General features: G+C 40.1%; 1 protein-coding gene across 44 annotated transcripts in view; it reads right to left on the minus strand.

Annotated features, from left to right (window-relative positions):
- The window catches only part of SLC23A2 (solute carrier family 23 member 2), a 163,168-nt gene that overhangs the window by 60,041 nt on the left and 81,764 nt on the right, over positions 1 to 21,363 (minus strand). For all 44 annotated transcript variants that reach the window (XR_014831817.1, XR_014831809.1, XR_014831806.1 and 41 more), the window contains 1 exon segment: positions 6,912 to 7,010. Coding sequence is in view for 5 of the 44 variants with exons in the window: in NM_001435313.1 (NP_001422242.1) it covers positions 6,912 to 7,010 (99 nt within the window). In the remaining 39 variants the exon portion in view is untranslated.

Raw genomic sequence — 21,363 nt, forward strand, 5'->3', positions numbered from 1 at the left:
TAAATTGGTTGGAGTTCCCGTCGTGGTGCAGTGGTTAACGAATCTGACTAGGAACCATGAGGTTGCGGGTTCGATCCCTGCCCTTGATCAGTGGGTTAACAATCCGGCGTTGCCATGAACTGTGGTATAGGTTGCAGACATGGATCCTGCATTGCTGTGGCTCTGGCATAGGCTGGCAGCTACAGCTCGGATTCGACCCCTAGCCTGGGAACCTCCATATGCCGCAGGAGCGGCCCAAGAAATAGCAAAAAGACAAAAATAAATAAATAAATAAATAAAAATAATAAAAATAAATTGGTTAAAATAACTGTACTACCTAAAAGAGAATTATTCAACCAAGTGGAGAGTCAAGTGAATATTAACTGTTTCTTGGGTTAGTAACAGTTTATTTGTAACCTTGATTCTGCTGAAAGACAACTTTCTGTTAAAAGACAACTTTCTGCTGAAAGACAATGTTCTGTATTAATAAAAATGAAAAAAATTTAAAAAACAAACTAAACAAAACAAATTTGGGAGTTCCCACCGTGGCTCAGTTAATGAACCCGACTAGTACCCATGACGACACGGGTTCGATTCCTGGCCTTGCTAGGGATCCGGCATTGCCATGAGCTGTGGTGTAGGTTGCAGATGCAGCTCGGATTACGTGTTGCTGTGGCTGTGGTATAGGCCAGCAGCTACAGCTCCAATTGGACCCCTAGCCTGGGAACTTGCATATGCTGTGGATGCAGCCCTGGGGAAAAAAAAAAAAATACAATTTTATTTAGAATTACACATGAAAACCCACTGCTAAAGCAGTGCTTAACAGAAAATCACACTTACAGCAAACTAAGCCTCAAAAGATAATAGAAAAATAACAGGAAAACTCGATAAATAAAAAACCAGATACATTAGAAAACAAAATGCAGTTGCACTAAATAAAATTTTGTTCCTTTTTTTGTCTTTATAGATGCAAATGTGGAAATTCCCGGGCCAGGGACAGAACCCGTACAGCAGTTGTGACTTGCACCACAGCTGCAGCAACACCAGATCCTTAAACTCACTGCACCACAGGGGAATTTCCTAAAATTTAGTTCTTTTAAATTAAAAAAGACAACAACTAGCTAATCCAGGGAAATAAAAATGGAGCAATATGGTAGAAGAAAAGATAAATATACAAAATCAAAAACAAGGTAGAAATAATCACAGAAATAAAGGAATTAAAAAGCATAAAAATCCATCTTGAGCAAGAACTGAGCAGTTCTATGTATATAACTTGAAAATTGGAATGAGTCAATTTTTTAGAAAAACTACTTTACCAAAAGTGACTCCAGAAAAAAATAAGCTCAATTTGACTGATTCCCAAAGTAAAAACAGAAATTCTGAAGGGTATGTCAAAACATCTGCAACTCAAATCAAAAAGGGTGAATCTCTCCTAGAAGTCAGTAAAAAGACCGAGAGCCAATTCTAAAATTGCACAAAAGATAAGTCAGACAATATACAGAAAGGGATATCAAGTGGCTCTTAAGCATGTGAAATAGAGATGCAATCTCAGCAATGAAAAACACAAGATAAAACTACAGCATGAAAACCAAATTGAGAGACATACTACAAAATAAACTGGCCCATACTCCAAGGTAAAGAAAGACAAACAACACTGACAAGCTGTTCCAGATCAAAGGAAACTAAAGATGCACATAACAATTAAATGCACTAAGTGATACCTATTTGGATCATGGAACTAAACTTTATCTATTTATTATTTAGCTATAAGGGACATTATTGGGACAGCTGAGGAAATTCAAACGAAAATTATTAAGCTTCATTTTTAAACTGAAATTAATGAAATCAACTAATTATCAACAATAGTATCAATGTGAATATCCTGATGTCTTTGTTTTTAGGAAATATGCAATGAAGAATTTAGGGATAAAAGAGCACTGTGTCTGTAACTTACCTTTGAATAGTTCAGAATTAATATACAGAGAGAGAGAATGATTAAGCAAATGTAGTAAAATGTCAACATTTGTGCACTCTGGATGGCCGATATACAGGAATAGTTCACATTATTTTTAGAACTTTTCTATAAGTCTGAAATTATTTCACAATAAAAAGTTTAAACAGTATTTAAAAAACTATCTTGACGCTTTTCATTTACATTGGCAAAAATTCTTAAGTTTGATAACAAAATCTCTGTAAAGTTGTAGAGAAACTTGCTCTCTCATATATCCACTGAAGAATAAACTGGTGTAACCCCATGGAAGACAATTTGGTAAAGTCTATATAAATCACAAATTCATATGTTCTTTCCTCCAGCATTCTATCTTTAGAAATTGTTCTAGACTTATGTGTATGAGAAAGGACCTGTGTATAAGGCTGTTCACTGTAGCACTGATAACAACAGCAAGAAGACACAAATCCCCATGCCTACTCCCTGTCCCCCCCAAAAAGAATGCCAATCTACAGGAGACTAAATTATGGGAAGTCACTATGCAGCGTAAAAATATTAATAAAAGGCAAAAGAGATCTCTTTGTAAGTGGTAGGGAAAGATCTCAGGACATATGGTAGGCAAATAAAAAAAGACAATGCAATGTACATATAGTATTTATGGGGGGAAGAAGAACAGAAAAAACACAGATTCAAAATTGCTTATACATGAATCAAGTGCCTTAAAAAAAACCCAATAAACTAATAATAGTGATAAATTTTTTAAATAGGGGAGTGTGGGACTGGATGGATAGGAAACATGATGGAAAGGAAACTTAACTATGTACCTCCTACATGTTGATTATTTAAACCACAAGATTATCTATTTAAGATACTTAAATTAATTAAAAAAAACTTCCATATTCATTCACTAACCTGGTGAGATATACATTATGTAGGTAGGGGAGGGGGAGACTAGAGTAGCTCACATCTTTGGTACAACACTCCACTCGTGTGTGTGCATGAGTGGAGAAGGATGTGAAAAACAAACACAAGACTGCCAGCTGCCAGTTATGCTGCATAGACCAAGAACGGAGGCAGCACATTTTAAACTGTTTAATACAATTTTGGAGTGTTTACGTAAAACAAGCATGCTCAAGAGAACTTTGTTTTTCAAGAACAGCTGGTACTTGAATAAAAGGTAGCTTAAAGAGAATCTGCAAGGATCACAAAATCAAAAAAAGTTTAAAACTTTTAACTTAAAAATGTATCTCTGAGCTTCCACTGTGGCTCAGTGGAAATGAATCTGACTAGAATCCAAGACGATATGGGTGTGATCCCTGGCCTCGCTCATTAGGTCAGGGATCTGGTGTTGCTGTGAGCTGTGGAGTAGGTCGCAGATGAAGCTCGGATTCCACGTTTTGCTGCGGCTGTGGTGTAGGCTAGCAGCTGTAGTCGACTTCTAGCCTAGGAACTTCCATGTGAGGCAGGTACGGCTCTATGAAGCAAAAAATAAAATAAAAATTTGTATGTATCTCAAAATTATGAAATAAGTTTATCTTATCCTATATTTAACAAACATTGTGATAACTGCAACTGTATGGTTGAAACAATGGACAGAAAAGGACAAATAGCAGCCAAGGCAGCATAGTCAAGTGGAGACTGTAACTAGTTTACTTCCAACTATTTTCACATTTTGACAATCTCTGCTCCCTAAAAGACTTGTGCTATTTTATACACTCTGTCATTTACTTTTCACAATGGCCCTGGAAAGTTCTATGTTGTTATGACCCTATCTGGCAGAGGAGGAGCTGGTGACTCTAAGAAGAAGGTGAGTGTGGCTGAACAGACTGTCACCAAAGGCTACATCTGCCACCATGTGACACAGCCGCCCAAAAAGAAACAGAGTTGCTTTTTAGAAGTCATCAGAAACAACTGATTTTCTGAAATTATGATTAATAATGATTTGCTTCACCACCGTAACTATTTCACATACTTCTGTAAATAAATTTTGTGAAGATCTGTTCTGTAAAACAATAAAATAGCAACATTTCAATAGGACTATCTAAGCCTCCTACTTCATTGTTTAGTTTTTGTCCCAAATATCCTCATTCTCATGAAATTCAATTCCCTCAACACCCCTAATTTAAGAATCACAATATACTGAGGTCCATACTGAGTATTGGACATGAGTCCCAACATCATCCTATGGACTCATGACTGATGATTTGAGGCATCGCCCTTTCAATCTTTTCAGAAAAAAGTCCTTTTGAGAAAATTGCAAGATGTGTCTTAGAGCTAATACCATATTAACCAGCATTTACCATAAGAAGTTCTCAACACAAGAAAAGTCAAGTTTGTTTTGTTTTGTTTGCTTTTTAGGGCTTCACCTGCAGCACACGGAGGTTCCCAGGCTAGGGGTGGAATGGGAGCTGCAGTTACTGGCCTACTCCACAGCCACAGCCACATGGGATCGGAGCCAAGTCTGCAACCTGCACCACAGCTCAAGGCAATGCTGGATCCTTAACCCACTGATGGAGGCAAGAAATCGAACCCGCAACCTCATGGTTCCTAGTTGGATTTGTTTCTGCTACGCCACAATGGGAACTCCCAGTCAAGTTCTTGATGATTCAAGGAAATACATCACAATGCATAGCTCAATATAATGAAGAAATCCTATGAATATGGAGAACACACAGGACAGCCTCTTGCTCCCCTTGAACAGTCCTTTCTTATTTCACAGTGAGGTGAGCTCTCTGAACGAGAGCCTTTCAATGCCACTTGAAAAGCAAGATGGCAAAGGGCAGCATCCTCTGGTGAGAGGTTTTCTTTGTACAAATTTAAGACAGCAAAGGACCTAAATATTCATTTTCTTCACCTTTTTAACAGGGATAGTGAAAGCACCTTTCTAACAGTGTTGCTATAGGACTAAACATGACAGGTTGCTTAAAGCACACAGCCAAGGGTCTGGGACCTTAGCACTGTTCAACACACCATAACTCTTTCTCACCATCTTCACCACTTCATAAGAGAAGAAAAACGACCAGTAAAATAGGTAGATAACCTATTTCACTAGTATTCAAGGAAATACACATGTATCAATGTTTAAATGATGAAAAAAAAGTTCACCCAAAGAATAAACGTCCAGCATAAATGTGCTAACATTAGTATACTAGACATCTTTCCTGCCAACTTTCCTGCCAACAGATCAGGAAAATGTACAGATGTTTAAAAACCTGAAGAATTAATGCTCCCTACTATTCATTTCAAAAGACAGTCATCAATTCCTAGACAGTAAACACCTAAATTATGACAGCCTATAGCCTGGAAATTCTAGTGCTGCTTTGATTAAGGACCAAGTACCTGAGGACTGGATGCAGCCCAACAAGTGAGAAGCATGTGCCTCCTGGATATTGAAACCCAAGCTGGACCGGCAGTAGACCCTGCCCAGATACTGCCCTGTGGGATTTGTCCCCGCTATAGACCGTAGGCATCGAGCCACATGCCAACCATGGATGCTCCCATCTCTGTGCTCCAAGGAGCAACTCTGCAGAAATGAACATTTCAGCATGAATCTACCGTCCACAAAACTTATAACAGCTTGACCAAATAACAGCAATACTGGTCAAGACAGCCTAAAACGAAATGTCCATCTCCCAACTGGAAAAGGAAGAGAGAGAGAAAGAGAAAAAGAAAGAAATCACACTGATTATTCAAGAATTTCAATATAACTTCTTTCATTTTTTTATCACTTCAGTGATACCAGTGTAAACTTACTGCCCTGATACCCAAGCTAGGTACTATGTTTGTGCACATCAACTTCTTAGTGCCTGTTATGAGAATATGTAGTATACACTGTCTACAGTGTAATACAGTGGAGTGCTTCTAGAATATAATGCCTCATTATATAAGGTGACTAGTAAATTTTCATAGTAAAAATAAAATCTGTTTTAAACATTTGTTCAATGAAGTGCAAATGAAATTGAGAAGTCTTAAGGCTATGCTGCAGTCTGGAAATGCCATGTTATCAAAAACTTTTCAAATGTGTTAGGCACAGTGGCATACATACACACACAAAGAGAAGAGTTAATCAAGGTATCTGAACCCTCTCTGGGCAGTTCTCTCCAGGCCTCTATGAATGTGGTCTCACAGACTGACCTGACAAGAAAATAAGATGAGGGAGAAAAAAAGATTCTCCTACTTTAGTGTATGATTTCTACTACTTTGGTCAAAGATCTTTGTCCAAGGGGTTTTAACAGTATAACCTAACTACCGGTTTCACTTATTTACTGTACGCATAATATATGCACCAGGCATAATGCTAGCAATTTTATATATATTATTTCATTTAATCCTCAGAAATGCTAATATTTTTATACCCACTGTACTTTTTAATTTTTTTTTAGGGCTGCATCTGTGGCACATGCAAGTTTCTGGGCTAGGGGCCAAACGGGAGCTGCAGCTGTAGGCCTACATTACAGCCACAGCAACACTGGATCCAAGCTGCATCTCTGACCTATGCCGCAGCTTGCAGCAACACTGAATCCTTACCCCACTGAGCAAGGCCAGGGATTGAATCCACATCCTCATGGACACTATGTTGGGTTCTTAACTCTCTAAGCCACAGTGGGAACTCCCTATACCCACTTTAGAGATGAGGCAATTGATGCCTGGAGAGCTTAAGTAATTCCCTCAGGTCTGAGTCACATTAATACCCAGACCAAGCTCTTAACCGCTTCCCTATGGCATCCAGGCTGAGGTTTTCAAAAATATATAGGTAAGGGCCTCTACATGGTTCTCACATTAACTGCCATTAAAACAATTAAAAATTAGTAACTTCTATTCCTCACCACTTGTTCTATTGCCTTTATAAAGAGAACACACATACACACACATAAGTGCATGTGCATCTGCCCACTCGGGAGGTTAGAGACAAAACCCAAGAAGGGTGTACAGAATTTGGGACAGCAGTGGTGGGTGCATGGGCAGGGCCAAGGGAAGGGGGTACCTTTTCTGCAATGCCATTTTCTGTCGTGTATATTGCCATGAGTTCAGTGTCTTCATTGTCCTGTTCTCCACTGGACGTGGCACCTCCATTGATCACCACCTGAAGAGAAACACTTCATTTAGAGGCTTTTTTCACCCTTCACCACTCTGTTGTATGAAAACATTTTTCCCCAAATTAAAAAAACAAAACACATTTTTCACTTATCCAATTAATTAGCCAAGTTTTAAGTTTTCTTAAATGAAACTCGCGACAAGCGTGTGCTACACCAGTGACCATAATGTGTTTTTGATGGAGAAACATACCACATGTCCTATAGAGTGAAGCTACATGAATGTGTGTGTGTGTGTGTGTGTGTTTTCAGCTGAAGGAGACCAGAAAGGGGACATCCAAAAGAACTACAGAAACAGGAACCCCAGCACCCTCCAGGGGCAAGGGAGGCTTGACTGAGAGAACAGATTGCATCTCAGTGTGTGAGCTGCCTTGCTTAAGACCCTTCCCAAGTAAGGCCTGGTAACAACTGCTGTGTCCCTACAGGGAAAAAAAACATGCCAGTTAAGAGCAACTGACACCACAGCCCACTGGTGTGTGCACTTCCTTGTGGCACTGGGGCAGGAGCTGTCTACATCTGCAAAATCCAGTTTCTGGGCCCTCAAGGTAAAGACTAGAAGTTATCGTGAGACTCAAAAGAAAACACCTGGACAGCCAGCAGGTCATGACACCACTTCATGTCTATGCTTGGTGAGATGCAACAGAGTCACTTTAGGTCCTGGCTACTGCAGCAACAACCTTAAAATATGTTCAGTCTTTAACCTAATGACTCCATTTTTAAGAATATATCTTCAAAAAATAATAATGAAAATAATGGATAATAGCACTTTTTTTTTTTTTTTTTTTTTTTTTTTAATGGCTGCACCTATGGCATATGAACGTTCCCAGGCAAGGGATCAAATTGGAGCTGCAGCTGTTGGCCTACACCACAGCCACAGCAATGCCAGTTCTGAGTCGCATTTGTGACCTACACCACAGCTCACAGCAATGCTGGATCCTTAACCCACCGAGTGAGGCCAGGGATTGAACCCACATCCTCGTGGATACTAGTGGAGTTCATTACCGCTGAGCCACAATGGGAACTCCCGCATTTTTTTTTTTTAAATGGCCTCACCCACAACATATGAAAGTTCCTGGGCCAGGGACTGTATCTGAGACGCTGCGGCAATGCTGGATCCTTTAACCCACTGCACCTGGGCCAGGTATTGAACCTGCACATCTGCAGTGACCTAAGCCGCTACAAGTTGGATTGTTAATCCACTGCACCAGAGCAGGAACTCCCACGATTACATTTCTTAAGTGCAGAGGAAAAAAAAAAAATACATAAAAAGTGCAATTGCAATTCTGGTGTTTTAAACACAATAAGAAAAGTAAAAGGTGAGAGACAGCTTAAGAGAAAATACAGTACAACACATAACAGATGATAGGTTTCAGTAATTCAAAGGGAATATCTGAAAATCTGTACATACAAATAACCCAATAGATAGGGGTCTCTGATCCACAGAAAAGTAAAAATATTTATACCATAAGACACACAAAAAGTTGTTCAACCTCACTTAAAATTATAGAAATGAAAATATAATTTTATTTTTAACATTAATTAGGGGAATTTTTTTTTTTTTTTTTTTTTTTTTTTTTGCCTTTTTGCAGTTGTCTTTGATCAATGGGGCCATTTTTACCCATTTTCCCTTCACCTATTTTGGTAATTTTCTATAATGAGAACAATTTATTTTTACAACAGGGAATTAATTTTAAAAAACTAAAGACTAAGGCAGTCCGGAGAGATTTCTATCCACTTATTTTTTAATTGAGGAAATCAGGCCAGAGAAAATTTTAGTTTCTTATTCAAGGTCACATAAATTATATAATCCAAGTCTGAAGCCAGTTTTAAGGTATCTCAAAAATCTCAATTAACAGTACATAATTCCTACAGGATAAAATATGCTTATTTCAAACAGAGTTGCTTTTAAAACTATCTCTAAGTCATGCTATATAGCTTTTTACACAAGCCAATTGGGTTTGTGGCATTTGCCTACAAAACTAGGTGCCAGCAGGATATACATTCCCAGCCAAGTGCAAGTCTTTGTCACAAAATTCTAACTATCAGAACCATATTACAAGTCATATCACAGCAGCACTCACCCACTGAGAAGCCAAGAGGTACACACACTCAGGATGAACTGTCTTAAAACAACTCACAGACATAGAGAATAGCCTTGTGGTTGTCAAGGGAGAGAGGGGTGGGGGAATGGATTAGAAGTCTGAAACTAGCAGATGCAAACTATTACTTATAGAATAGTTTAACAGAATAGATAAACAACAAGGTCCTACTGTATAGCACAGGAAACCATATTCAATATCCTGTGATAAACCATAACAGAAAAGAATATGAAAAAGAATATGTGTGTGTATGTATGTATGTATGTATGTGTGTGTGTGTGTGTGTGTGTGTGTATATATATAAATAAATATATAAAACAATCACTTTGCTGTACAGCAGAAATCAACACGATAAATCAACTATGCTATAAAGTAAAAAAAAAGTTTATTACTAAGTCATGAGGAAAACCTAGATCTGATTTAAAGTCCTACCCCAGCTAAAACTAACCATCTACATTCATCGCCAGTTGCTGCAGAGGGAAAAACTGCTTCATGGGTATGGGATTTCCTTTTGGAGTAGCCAATATTTTGGAACGAGACAGAGATGATGGTTGTACAACACTGTGACTGAATTAGATATCGCTGAATTGTTCACTTTTAAATTATTAATTTCGCTGTATGAACTTCACCTCAATAATTTTTTTTAATCCAAAAAGTAGAATCTTGCAGGAGTTAGCAAAACCCACTCTTCCCCTGATTTAACCCATTCTCACACACACACAATTAAATAAACAGGTACTATAAAATACTGCAGATGCTCCCCAGCCTAAAACAATGCTCACACATTGATTCAACAAACCCTGTTTGAGCATCTGCTGTACCCAGCCTATCAGGATACAGTCCTGACACCCCCCAGGAGCTCACAAACAGGGTTCAACAAACCCTGTTTGAGCATCTGCTGTATCCAGGCTACCAGGATACAGTCCTGACACCCCCCAGGAGCAGTATCAGGTTAAGGACTCAACACAGGATGCAGCATAGAGTCTGAAAGGTGTGGTCAGGACAGGTGTGCCATGATCCAGTGCAGGCTTTGGATGACCATGCCGACTACAGCAGGAAAGTGGAAGTAAAGGGGATGATGATGGGAACAGAGGCAGACAGACCCTTTATGAGGTTACTCCCAGACAAGAAGGGATGTGGCCTGGACTAAGGTTTTAACACTGTTCTGGGAAAGGTGGTCTGGTTCAAGAGCAAGGATGCTTAATGCTGCCTGGGAACTGCCCAAACAGGAGCCGCAGCACCACAGCTCTACAAAGTGAGTGCAGGAGAGATACCACGTTACTTTGGCCACGCCCCAGCCCTGGACTGGGTTTTGGAGGCAGAAAAGTAAACCATCCAAGCCACTGTCCAGTTCCCTCACCTGGGCAGCGGAACAGATGGGTGGAGATGCTGGTCCCCAAAAAAATTGTGCAGAGTGACAAATTGGTACAACGGAAGTTTACAAGCCAGTTCCAAATGTGTGGATCCAGAGAAATCATCCCATAAAGCACGTTTACTTTCCCAGAGCAGCGTGGGAAGTTTATTTAACTATAGGTCATAGTATTATTGACCTATGATTTCTAACATATTTCCATAGGTAAAGCCACCCCTGGGGACCTCGGAGCCCATCTTCCACCCCAGAAGCCTAATGTTCCACAACTGAGCCACTGCCTCTCTCCAAGCCACTCTCACTCCTAAAAGGAAAATGTGCACCTTCTTCCCAGGCCCCTGCTCCAGCAGTCCATCTGCACTCCAACTGGGAATGGGAACAAACACGGAAAGTGAGAGGTTCTCAAACAAATGAGAGAGGAAATAGGTTTTTACTGAAGGGAGAGGGGGATTCACCACCAGAGAGGGAAGCTCACTGGGGCTGCCTGTCTGACCTGCTGTGTCTCCTGTGCTTAATGTACAGAGAGTAACTAAACAAGGCTGAAAGAGTAAGAGTAAAGCACTAGTTGTTGTACTAATATTTTCCCTTTTGTTTATTAAATTAGCTAATTTAATGGTCCATTTAAAAAACATGAAATTTAATTCTAAAAATTAAATCAGTTCTTCAGGAAAAACGGAGCTTTTTTAAAAAAAGATTAAAATGTTGCTGATACTATGAAAGTTCCACATTTTAGAACTTCTAAATATTATTTCAACTGGGAAATGTCTTGGAAAGCTTGCTAAACTTAATAAAAATGGATTTTCTTTTGGCATCTCAGAAATCTTCGTGTCTTTCATCTCAGGAAATTAATCAAGTTTTTATTAAGAAAATATATATCAGGAGATTATTTTAAAATGCTTCAAGAACAATGACCTTTCTCCTCCCAAAACTATTTGAAATCAAACTTGTGGCTTTAAGTTTTTTCCCCTAAACTAATAGTATACAATCACTCAATCAGAAAAGCGGGTTCTCTCTGTCTAAATTTGTCCAGTTGACTCTGTCTCCAACATGCAGGGCTAAGCTGCCTTTGCTGGGGGTGCGAGAATGTGCCTAGTGCTCAATAAATTTTGTCTTTCTTGCTTTTATTTCTACTAAGCTACAACAATGTTAAACTAATTGTTGCTGAACAGTAATTCTGATATGGTCAAATGTACAGGAAGCAAGAGCGACAGGCGTGATAGCCCAGGAATCCCATGCTGAGCATAATTATGACCACAATGCCGGTTTAAACTGATAGCTGAATGAGCCTGTGGTTACTCAAACAAAAGCAGAAGGATACGGGTACAGGCATGGGGAAACCGTGCCTTTGACCAGAGGGTTCAGGACTCAATTTATCACCTATTGGGCATCTGGTAAAATTCACCCACCACTGACTACCATGTGTCTGGTAGTCAAGTGAGCCATTTTATACTAAAATAATCATTTTTCAGAGTAGTAATGATGTTTCCCGAATTACTCAGAGCTTTCTAATAAAAAGGTAACATGTATTACCCCCCACCAACACAAACACATACAATTATTTCTTCTGATATCTATATTTATATACTATAATTAAAACGTGTTTTAGGAGTTCCCACTGTGTCTCAGTGGTTAACAAACCCAACTAGTATTCTTAAGAATATGGGTTCAGGGAGATGGGATTAAGATGGCGGAATAGAAGGACTGGAGCTCAACTTCTCTCAGAAAAACAACAAAATTCACAACTAAAGACTGAGCAATCTCCACCCAAATGGACCGGAAACCCATACCCTCCTCCAGAAGAAAAAGAGGAGGCCACATCCACAGGTAGGAGGGGTGATTTCGTGATATAAAAAACCCATACCTCCCGGGTGGGAAGCTCCACAGACTGAAAACTAACTGGCTCACAGAGACTCACCTTCAGGAGTGAGAGTTCTGAGCCCCACATCAAACCCTCACATGCTGGGATCTGTCACCGGGAGAAAGAGCCCCTGGAGCATCTGGCATTGAAGGCCAGTGGGGCTTGTGCGCAGGAGCTCCACAGGGCTGGGGGAAACGGAGACCCCATTCTTAAAAGGCACACACGGACTTTCACGTGCACTGGGTCCCAGGGTAGAGAGAGGTCTCCACAGGAACCTAGGTCAAACCTGACTGCAGTTCTTGGAGGACATCATGGGAAAACAGGGGTGAATGCGGCTTGTGAGGGAAGGACATTGAAGGCAAAGCTCTCAGGAATATTCAGCAGTTGCCTTTCTCTGGAGGAGGCCATTTGGGGAAAATCTGGCCCCACCTGTCAGTCAGTGCTGAGAAGCCCCAGGGCAAACAACAACCCAGGTGGGATCACAGCCCCACCCCTCAGTAAACAGGCTACCTAAAGAGCCTCAGGCACACAGAAGCCCCTAATCCCCACCCACCAGAGGGATTAGAATCGGCTCCACCTACCAGTGGGCAGGCATCAGCCCCTTCCATCAGGAAGCCTACAGCAAGCCCCCCATACTGACTTCAGCCACAAGGGGGGCAGACACCAGGAGTAAGAGAGACTACAACTCTATTATCTCTTAAAAGGTCACCACACCAAAAACCTATAAAAAGGAAAAGACAGAGAACTACAACTCAGATGAGGGAGAAAGGAAAAACCCCAGAAAATCAGCTAAGCGAGGAGGAGATTCTCAGCCTCCAGGAAAAAGACTTTAGACTGTGGATGCTGAAGATGATGCAAGACATTGGAAATAAACTGGAGGCAAAGACGGATAACTTACAGCAAACACTAACCAAAGAGATACAAGATATAAAACAAACAAGAAGAGATGCAAAATACAATAACTGAAATAAAACATCCACTAGAAGCAGCTACCAGCAGAATACAGGAGGCAGAAGAACGAATAAGCGAGGTGGAGGACAGATTAGAAGAAATTATGGATGCAGAACAGAAAAGAGAAAAAAGATTGAAAAAAAAATGAAGAGAGTCTCAGGGAATTCTGGGATGTTAAACGCACCAACATCAGTATTATAGGGGTGCCAGAAGGAGAAGAGAGAGAGAAGGGGGCAGATAAAATATTCCAAGAGATAATAGCCGAAAATTTCCCTAACATGGGAAAGGAACCACTCACTCAAATACAGGAAGCACAACGAGTACCATATAAAATAAACCCAAGGAGGAACACACTGAGACACATAATAATCAAACTGACCAAAATTAAAGACAAAGAGAAAATCTTGAAAGCCAGCTAGGGAAAAGAAACAAGTAACATACAAAGGAACCCCAATAAGGTTATTGGCAGATTTTTCAGCAGAAACTCTGCAGTCCAGAAAGGAGTGGCATGATATACTTAACGTGATGAAAGGAAAAAACCTCCAACCAAGAATACTCTACCCAGCAAGGCTCTCATTCAGATTTGAAGGAGAAATCAAAACCTTCTCAGATAAGCAAAAGCTGAGAGAATTCAGCAACACTAAACCAGCCTTACAACAAATACTAAAGGAACATCTCTAGGTAGGAAAGAAAAGATCAGCAACAGGAAACAAAAATGCCACAAATGACAAGGCTCACCAATAAAGGTATATATATAGCAAAGATACGAAATCATCCATGCACAATTATACCATCAAAATCAGAAATCATGAGAAGAGGTGGGTACAAATGCGGGACACCAGAGATGAACTTGCAATTAAGAGAACAACAACTTAAAACAATCTCATACACATATAGACTCTTACATCAAAACTTCAGAATAACTGCAAACAAAAAATCTACAATTGATACACAAACAAGGAATCTCTGGAGAAGAAATATATCTCATAGTAAATAAGTGCATAATCCACCATGAAGGGGGTCATTTGACATCATTCTTGGAATGCTGAAGTCTTCTTGGATCTGATTCTGATTTCCTCTCCATCAAAGAACTTATGATAATTATAATTAAATAATGCCCCTGTACAATTAAATAATACAGTTCTACAATTGTATTTTTTTTTTTTTTGGTCTTTTTGTCTTTTGTTGTTGCTATTTCTTGGGCCGCTCCCGCGGCATATGGAGGTTCCCAGGCTAGGGGTTGAATCGGAGCTGTAGCCACCGGCCTACGCCAGAGCCACAGCAACGCAGGATCCGAGCCGCGTCTGCAACCTACACCACAGCTCATGGCAACGCCGGATCGTTAACCCACTGAGCAAGGGCAGGGACCGAACCCGCAACCTCATGGTTCCTAGTCGGATTCGTTAACCACTGCGCCACGACGGGAACTCCTACAATTGTATTATTAATAACCATTTCTCTCCATGGTACAATGTAAAGTCTATAATGTCTTGTTTATCACATCACCTAGAATGGTGTAATGCCTTTATTGAAGAATCAATGAGATGGAACAAATTGTGAGGACATATTTATATAGTTACACTGTTTTTTTAACCAATTTATGCATTTTATATTTTACTTATTTTCAGAGGGTGTATTATTTTTGTTATGCTTACCAGTTAAGTTATTCTTTTTACTATGCTATATAAAATATTTAATGGTATATAAGGCTTTCTTCTTTATAAATTTTAGTTGCATAATATAACAATTTAATATAATGCTAATTTTTAAAGAAAAATTGAAATGTAATAGATAAAACTAAGTAGTAAAGATGAAAGCCATAAAATTCGGATAAAGTATAGAATAAATTTCCTATTTGTCTCAGCATATCTTCCATTCCACTTCTCCAGTGGGAGTCACTTAATCTGTTTCTTAAGATCCATGCTATAAAAATCTGAGTGAATGTAACTGTGTGTAAATATATGTATTTTATTCTGTAAAAAAATAAAAAGAATATGGGTTCGATCCCTGACCTCGCTCAGTGGGTTAAGGATCAGGCGTTGCTGTGAGCTGTGGTGAGGTCATAGGCACAGTCGGATCTGGCGTTGCCGTGCTTTGGTGTAGGCCAGCAGCTGCAGCTCCGATTCGATTCGACCCTTAGCCTGGGAACTTCCATATGCTGTGGATGCGGCCCTAAAAAGAAAAAAGGAAAAAAAAAAAAAAAAAAGAATCAGTGGTGGTTGATTTAAAAAATGAATAAATAAATAAAATACACATTTCTTTAAAAAAGCGTTTTAAATGAAAAAGATGATACCAAGATTAGTGTTTCACAGCCTTTACCCCAAGCCCCCCTTTAATTAACATAATAAAAAGATTCCACCTATCTTCAACATTATTTGAAGATTAACTATCACGAAAAATAAATCAAAATGAATATAATGCAACATATGCAAACCTCCAGAGCCCATCAATCTTAGGTTATGACTCCCCAAAAGATCTAGCTGGTAAATCTAATATAACTCTACCAACTCTAAAGCTGGCAGAGGCAGCAAAGCCCATAATCTTGTTTCCATTGCTTCTTCAAACACAGTAGCCACCTGTGACACTCTCCGCGAATGGTGCAAGCAAAACCATCAGGAGCAACCAATACTGTAGCCAAAAAGCTGGCCTCCTTGCCTTGCACTTCCCAGCTCAGGTCTTCTTAGGGCAGCTCTGATTTTCTTCAGCCTTCCCTATAAAGTCTCTGGGACCACAACAGCCAGATAATCCCTCAGAGTTTCAGGTGTGTCCCACCTGTCTCCCAGCATCAGCTGTCCTTCAAGAGGAGCCAGAAGGTGTCTCATGTCTCTCTAATGACAGTCCCTAAACCAAAGGCCTGTGTGGACTGATATGCCGTCACTGGCCCACACTAAGACCCGCTGTGCTCCTGCCCCTACATATACCCCACAACCATGGTCATCGTGAAAGCTAATGCTTCTGGGCACCGATTCATGCCAAGCACTGGGCTAGGCACTTCACCAAATAATCTTCCCTTCAAAGAGATGTTTGCAAGAGCTTAATTAAGTATGTCCCTTAGACACCCCCATCCTCTGACTCTAGCACAAATCCCAAGAGCATCTATCCAGCAGGTTATAGGCGCACCATCTAAAAGGGGCCACTGTCTTTCACTCTTCTCAGCTGCTAACACTTTATAGACAACAAGCTAAATTCTCTGATATGTAGTATGTAAGGGCTACAAACCAGCAAGAAAAAGGAGAACATTCCAATAGGAAAATAAGGAAACATAAATGGTTCCTGAACATTTGAAAAGATGTTCAACCTTATTCATGAGATGCAAATTAAAACTGTAAAGGAAAACTTTTCATCTATTAAACTGGCCAAGGCCCAATCCAGACTGACCCACTGGCAAGCCTGCAGGAAAAGAGTAACACTGCAAATGAAGATGAAAGGACCTCAACAGAGGTAGCTGTAGCCCTCAAATTACCAAGACACAAGTTCCCTGCCCCAACAATCCCACTCTTGGAAATGTGTCCTCCTAATACCCCTGAGTGAAATATCTTATGTGCAAGGATTCACTGTAGTGCAAATTCTAATAACAAAATATTAGAAACAATCTAGGTATCTAACAACAGGAAACACTTAAATAAATTACGATATATCCATTACTAAAGAATGCCCTGCAGTTATGAAAAGCATGAGGGCGCACTTTATATTCTGACATAGGTACGTACAGAACATTATCCACAATATATGTGAGTAAAGCAAGAGCAAAGCTCTAGACACAGATGTTTAGATGCACACATATGTGTGAAAGTTGATTAACAAACTATTCCTATATACAAACATATTCACAAACTATTTCTTAAAATGTAGTGTGTAGGGGGAAGTGGGGTATGCAAGACAGGGAAAGAGGCCTTTTCACTTATACCCTTTGTACTCCTAAATTTTGAATCATATAAATATATTACCTAATGTTTAAAAAATAAGTTTAAAAAAATTTAAAACTAGGACTTCCTTTGAGAACCAGTTAAAATTATGGTACAGCTACTAAGTTAAATACACGTAGTTGATATGGAGGAGGAGGCAAATCCATTTGAAGTACCACCTGTCCGCAAGCAAACACAATCACAAGGCAAGGATACTCCTTGCTTTACAACCATGTATAAAGGTGGGCCCTTTTCCTGACCTTCACCACCGGTTCCAGCATGAGAGCAAGACTCCTTCCATCTGGACCACTTTCCTTCCTGGTTTCTATGAATATGGCTACAAGGACGATCCTTCAAGGAAATGGAACAGGGCAAAGAAAGATCCTCCCCGACCTCAGTGTGACTTTCAGTGTTTTGGTCAAAAAACTTTGTCAAAGTATTTTGAACTTTTAACTAAAATACCCTCTAGTTTCTTCTTATCCTCTTATTTAAATGCACATTTCATATATGTCAGGTGCCACTGAGGCAGAATGATAACTCAGGTAGTCAGTGCAGGAGCATGGGCTTTGATGCATTCTTTGATGTGGCTATTGATTTGTGGCTTAAGGGCTCCAGGGAGTAACATTCCCCCACAGGGCTTGTTTACTATGGGGAGTGTACCTACGCCCAGATGGACATTAATGTCTGATCCTCTGTGACTCAGTCTATGGGAAGAGAAGGGCAAAGAAACCATGAGACTTATGGGACATTTCCACTCCTAAGACCCCTATTGGACAAGGACTGATACAGGTAACTGGGCAAGGCCAATGGGAGAAAACCACATCTTTCTGGACCCCAAGTTGGTAACCCCCATCTTTAAGGGATAAAAACCCCTATAGGACAATAGAGAGGGGGACTCTTCTTTCCCCTCCCAATCTATCCTGGGAGCTGTTCGTTTTCATGTAATAAAGACTTTACTTGCTTGCTGCCTGTGTGTTCGTGAAGTTCATTCTTCGGCTGCATGAACAAAAACCCGAATTCGGTAACATCTTTCCGACATGACCATGTTAAAAAATTTACATATATTTTCTCATTTTATCCTGAGGCAGATGCTATTTTTATTCCCATTTTACAGATTACACAACTGATGCCCAGAGAGTTTAAGTCATTCTTTTAGGGTCTGAGTCAAATTTGCAATGCAGACATTACTCCAGACCTCAAGCTTTTCTCCTCAATATCCTGGCTGAGACTTTAAAAATATCTAGATAACCACTCTGACATGCCTACCCTCCCTTGGCCCAGATACCTGTGTAGGCCTCTGAAGAAGCCTACTAGACAAGGACTGTTTCCCAAACCAGTTAACATCTATAAAACCATCAAGGGCCTGAGTCCCCTTTCAGACCCCCACCTGCCAGTCTGCAGGCTGTTCTCGGGTGTAAGGAGCACAGAGGAGGTGGAGGGGGGAGTGGAACAAACATTTAGTAATGGCGTATTTTGTCTATGATCTGATATTGCAAGGTGTAATCCCATTTACTTTTCAAATATCCCAGATTCAGAAAAAGAGGCTGTGGCTTCAAGGATAAGTACGGTTCTTACAGGTATCAAGAGGTAAACTGAGAGTTACACTTAAGGTCCCAAAGCCCCATCTCCCCACACAGATAGCTACTCCTACACAGATGGAACCAAATGGGCTCTCTCCCTCCTACCCTGGGGCTATGGGTGTTGACCAGCACAACTCTGGATGGCAATGCTACAGGTTCTCCCTTCAAATGCTACTGCTTGAGGCAACTGTAACTTTTAATAGCCTTGGGTTAATAGACAGCTCAACAGAGATAAAAGCGATGGGGTGGGGTGGAAAAGACAGACATTTACAAAGAATATAAATGGCTAAGAACAGGGAGGAAAAGTGTTCCACCTTATCATAATTCAAAACTAAAGCAAGGACCACATTGGAAAGGAAGAAGTAAAACTATCACTATTTGCAGATGACATGATACTATACCTAGAGCATCCTAAAGACTCGACCAGAAAACTGTTAGAGCTCATCCATGAAGTTGGCAAAGTCGCAGGATACAAAATTAATACACAGAAATCAACGGCATTTCTACACACTAACAATGAAAGAGCGGAAAGAGAAATTAGGGAAGCAATCCCGTTTACTCTCACATCCAAAAGAATAAAAATACCTAGGAGTAAACCTACCTAAAGAGACAAAAGACCTGCACTCTGAAAACTATATATGACACTGATGAAAGAAATCAAAGATGACACAAATAGATGGAAAGACATACCATGCTCTTGGATCGGAACAGCCAATATGATCAAAATGACTATACTTCCCAAGGCAATCTACAGATTCAATGCAATCCCTATCAAAGTACCAAGGACATTTTTCACAGAACTCAAACAAAATATTTTAACGTTTGTTTGGAAGCACAAAACACCCAGAATAGCCAAAGACATCCTGAACAAGAAAAATGGAGCTGGAGGAATCAGACTCCCGGACTTCAGACTATACTACAAAGCAACAGTCCTCAAAACTGCATGGTACTGGCACAAAGACAGAAATATAGATCAGTGGAAGAGCATAGAAAGCCCAGAATTAAACCCACGCACCTACAGCCAACTAATCTATGACAATCTAGTCTATGACAAAGGAGGCAAGAATATACAAGGGAGAAAAGACAGCCTCTTCCATAAGTGGCGCTGGGAGAACTGGACAGCCACATGGAAAAGAATGAAATTAGAACACTCCCTAACACCATACACAAACATCAACTCAAAATGGATTAAAGACCTAGATATAACACCAGACACTATCAAACTCTTAGAGGAAAACAGAGGCCAAACACTCTCTGACATAAACGACAGCAACATCTTCTCAGATTCACCTATCAGAGTAATGACAATAAAAACAAAAATTAACAAATGGGACCTAATCAAACTTTAAAGTTTCTGCACAGCAAAGGAAACCCTAAACAACACAAAAAGACAACCCACAGAATGGGAGAAAATCTTTGCAAATGAATCAACTGACATGGGATTCATCTCCAAAATTTATAAACACCTCCTACCACTCCATACCAAAAAAACAAACAACCCCATCAAAAAATAGGCAGATCTAAACAGACAGTTCTCCGAAGAAGACATACAGATGGCCAAAAGACACATGAAAAGATGTTCAACATCACTCATTATTAGAGAGATGCAAATCAAAACCACAATGAGGTACCACCTTACACCAGCCAGAATGGCCATCATCCAAAAGTCTACAAACAATAAGGGCTGGAGAGGGTGTGGAGAAAAAGGAACCCTGTTACACTGTTGGTGGGATTGTAAACTGGTGCAACCACTGTCAAAAACAGTATGGAGATTTCTCAGAAAACTAAAAATAGAACTCCCATTTGATCCAGCAATCCCACTCCTGGGCATCTATCCAGAGAAAACCATGAGTCGCAAAGACACCTGTACTCCAATGTTCACTGCAGGACTACTTGCAATAGCCAAGACATGGAAACAACCTAAATGTCCATCGACAGAGGAGTGGATCCAGAAGATGTGGTACATATATGCAATGGAATATTACTCAGCCATTAAAAGGAACAAAAGACTGGCATTTTTAGCAACATGGATGGACCTAGAAATTATCATGCTGAATGAAGTCAGTCAGACAATGCGACACCAACATGAAATGCTTTCACAGACATGTGGAATCTGAAAAAAGGACAGAATGAACGTCTTTGCGTAAGAGATACTGACTCACAGACTTTGAAAAACTTACGGTTTCCAAAGGAGGCAGTTCAGGGGGTGGGGGGATGTGCTGGGGTTGTGGGATGGAAATCCTATACAACTGGATTGTGATGAGCATTGCACAACTATAAATGTAATAAAGTCATTGAGTAATTAAAAATAAATAAATAAAAAACTAAAGCAATGAGATTTAACTTATGGATTTGTTGATGTTTATTTTTTTTATTTTATTTTTTTGTCTTTTTTGCCATTTCTTGGGCTGCTCCCGCGGCATATGGAGGTTCCCAGGCTAGGGGTTGAATCGGAGCTGTAGCCACCAGCCTATGCCAGAGCCACCTACACCACAGCTCACAGCAATGTCGGATCGTTAACCCACTGAGCAAGGGCAGGGACCGAACCCGCAACCTCATGGTTCCTAGTCGGATTCGTTAA

This window comes from Sus scrofa, chromosome 17, assembly GCF_054392235.1.
Source record: "Sus scrofa isolate SSC_HxYL_T2T_F1_AM1 chromosome 17, Sscrofa_HxYL_maternal_Yorkshire_Landrace_v2.0, whole genome shotgun sequence".
Lineage (NCBI taxonomy): Eukaryota > Metazoa > Chordata > Mammalia > Artiodactyla > Suidae > Sus > Sus scrofa.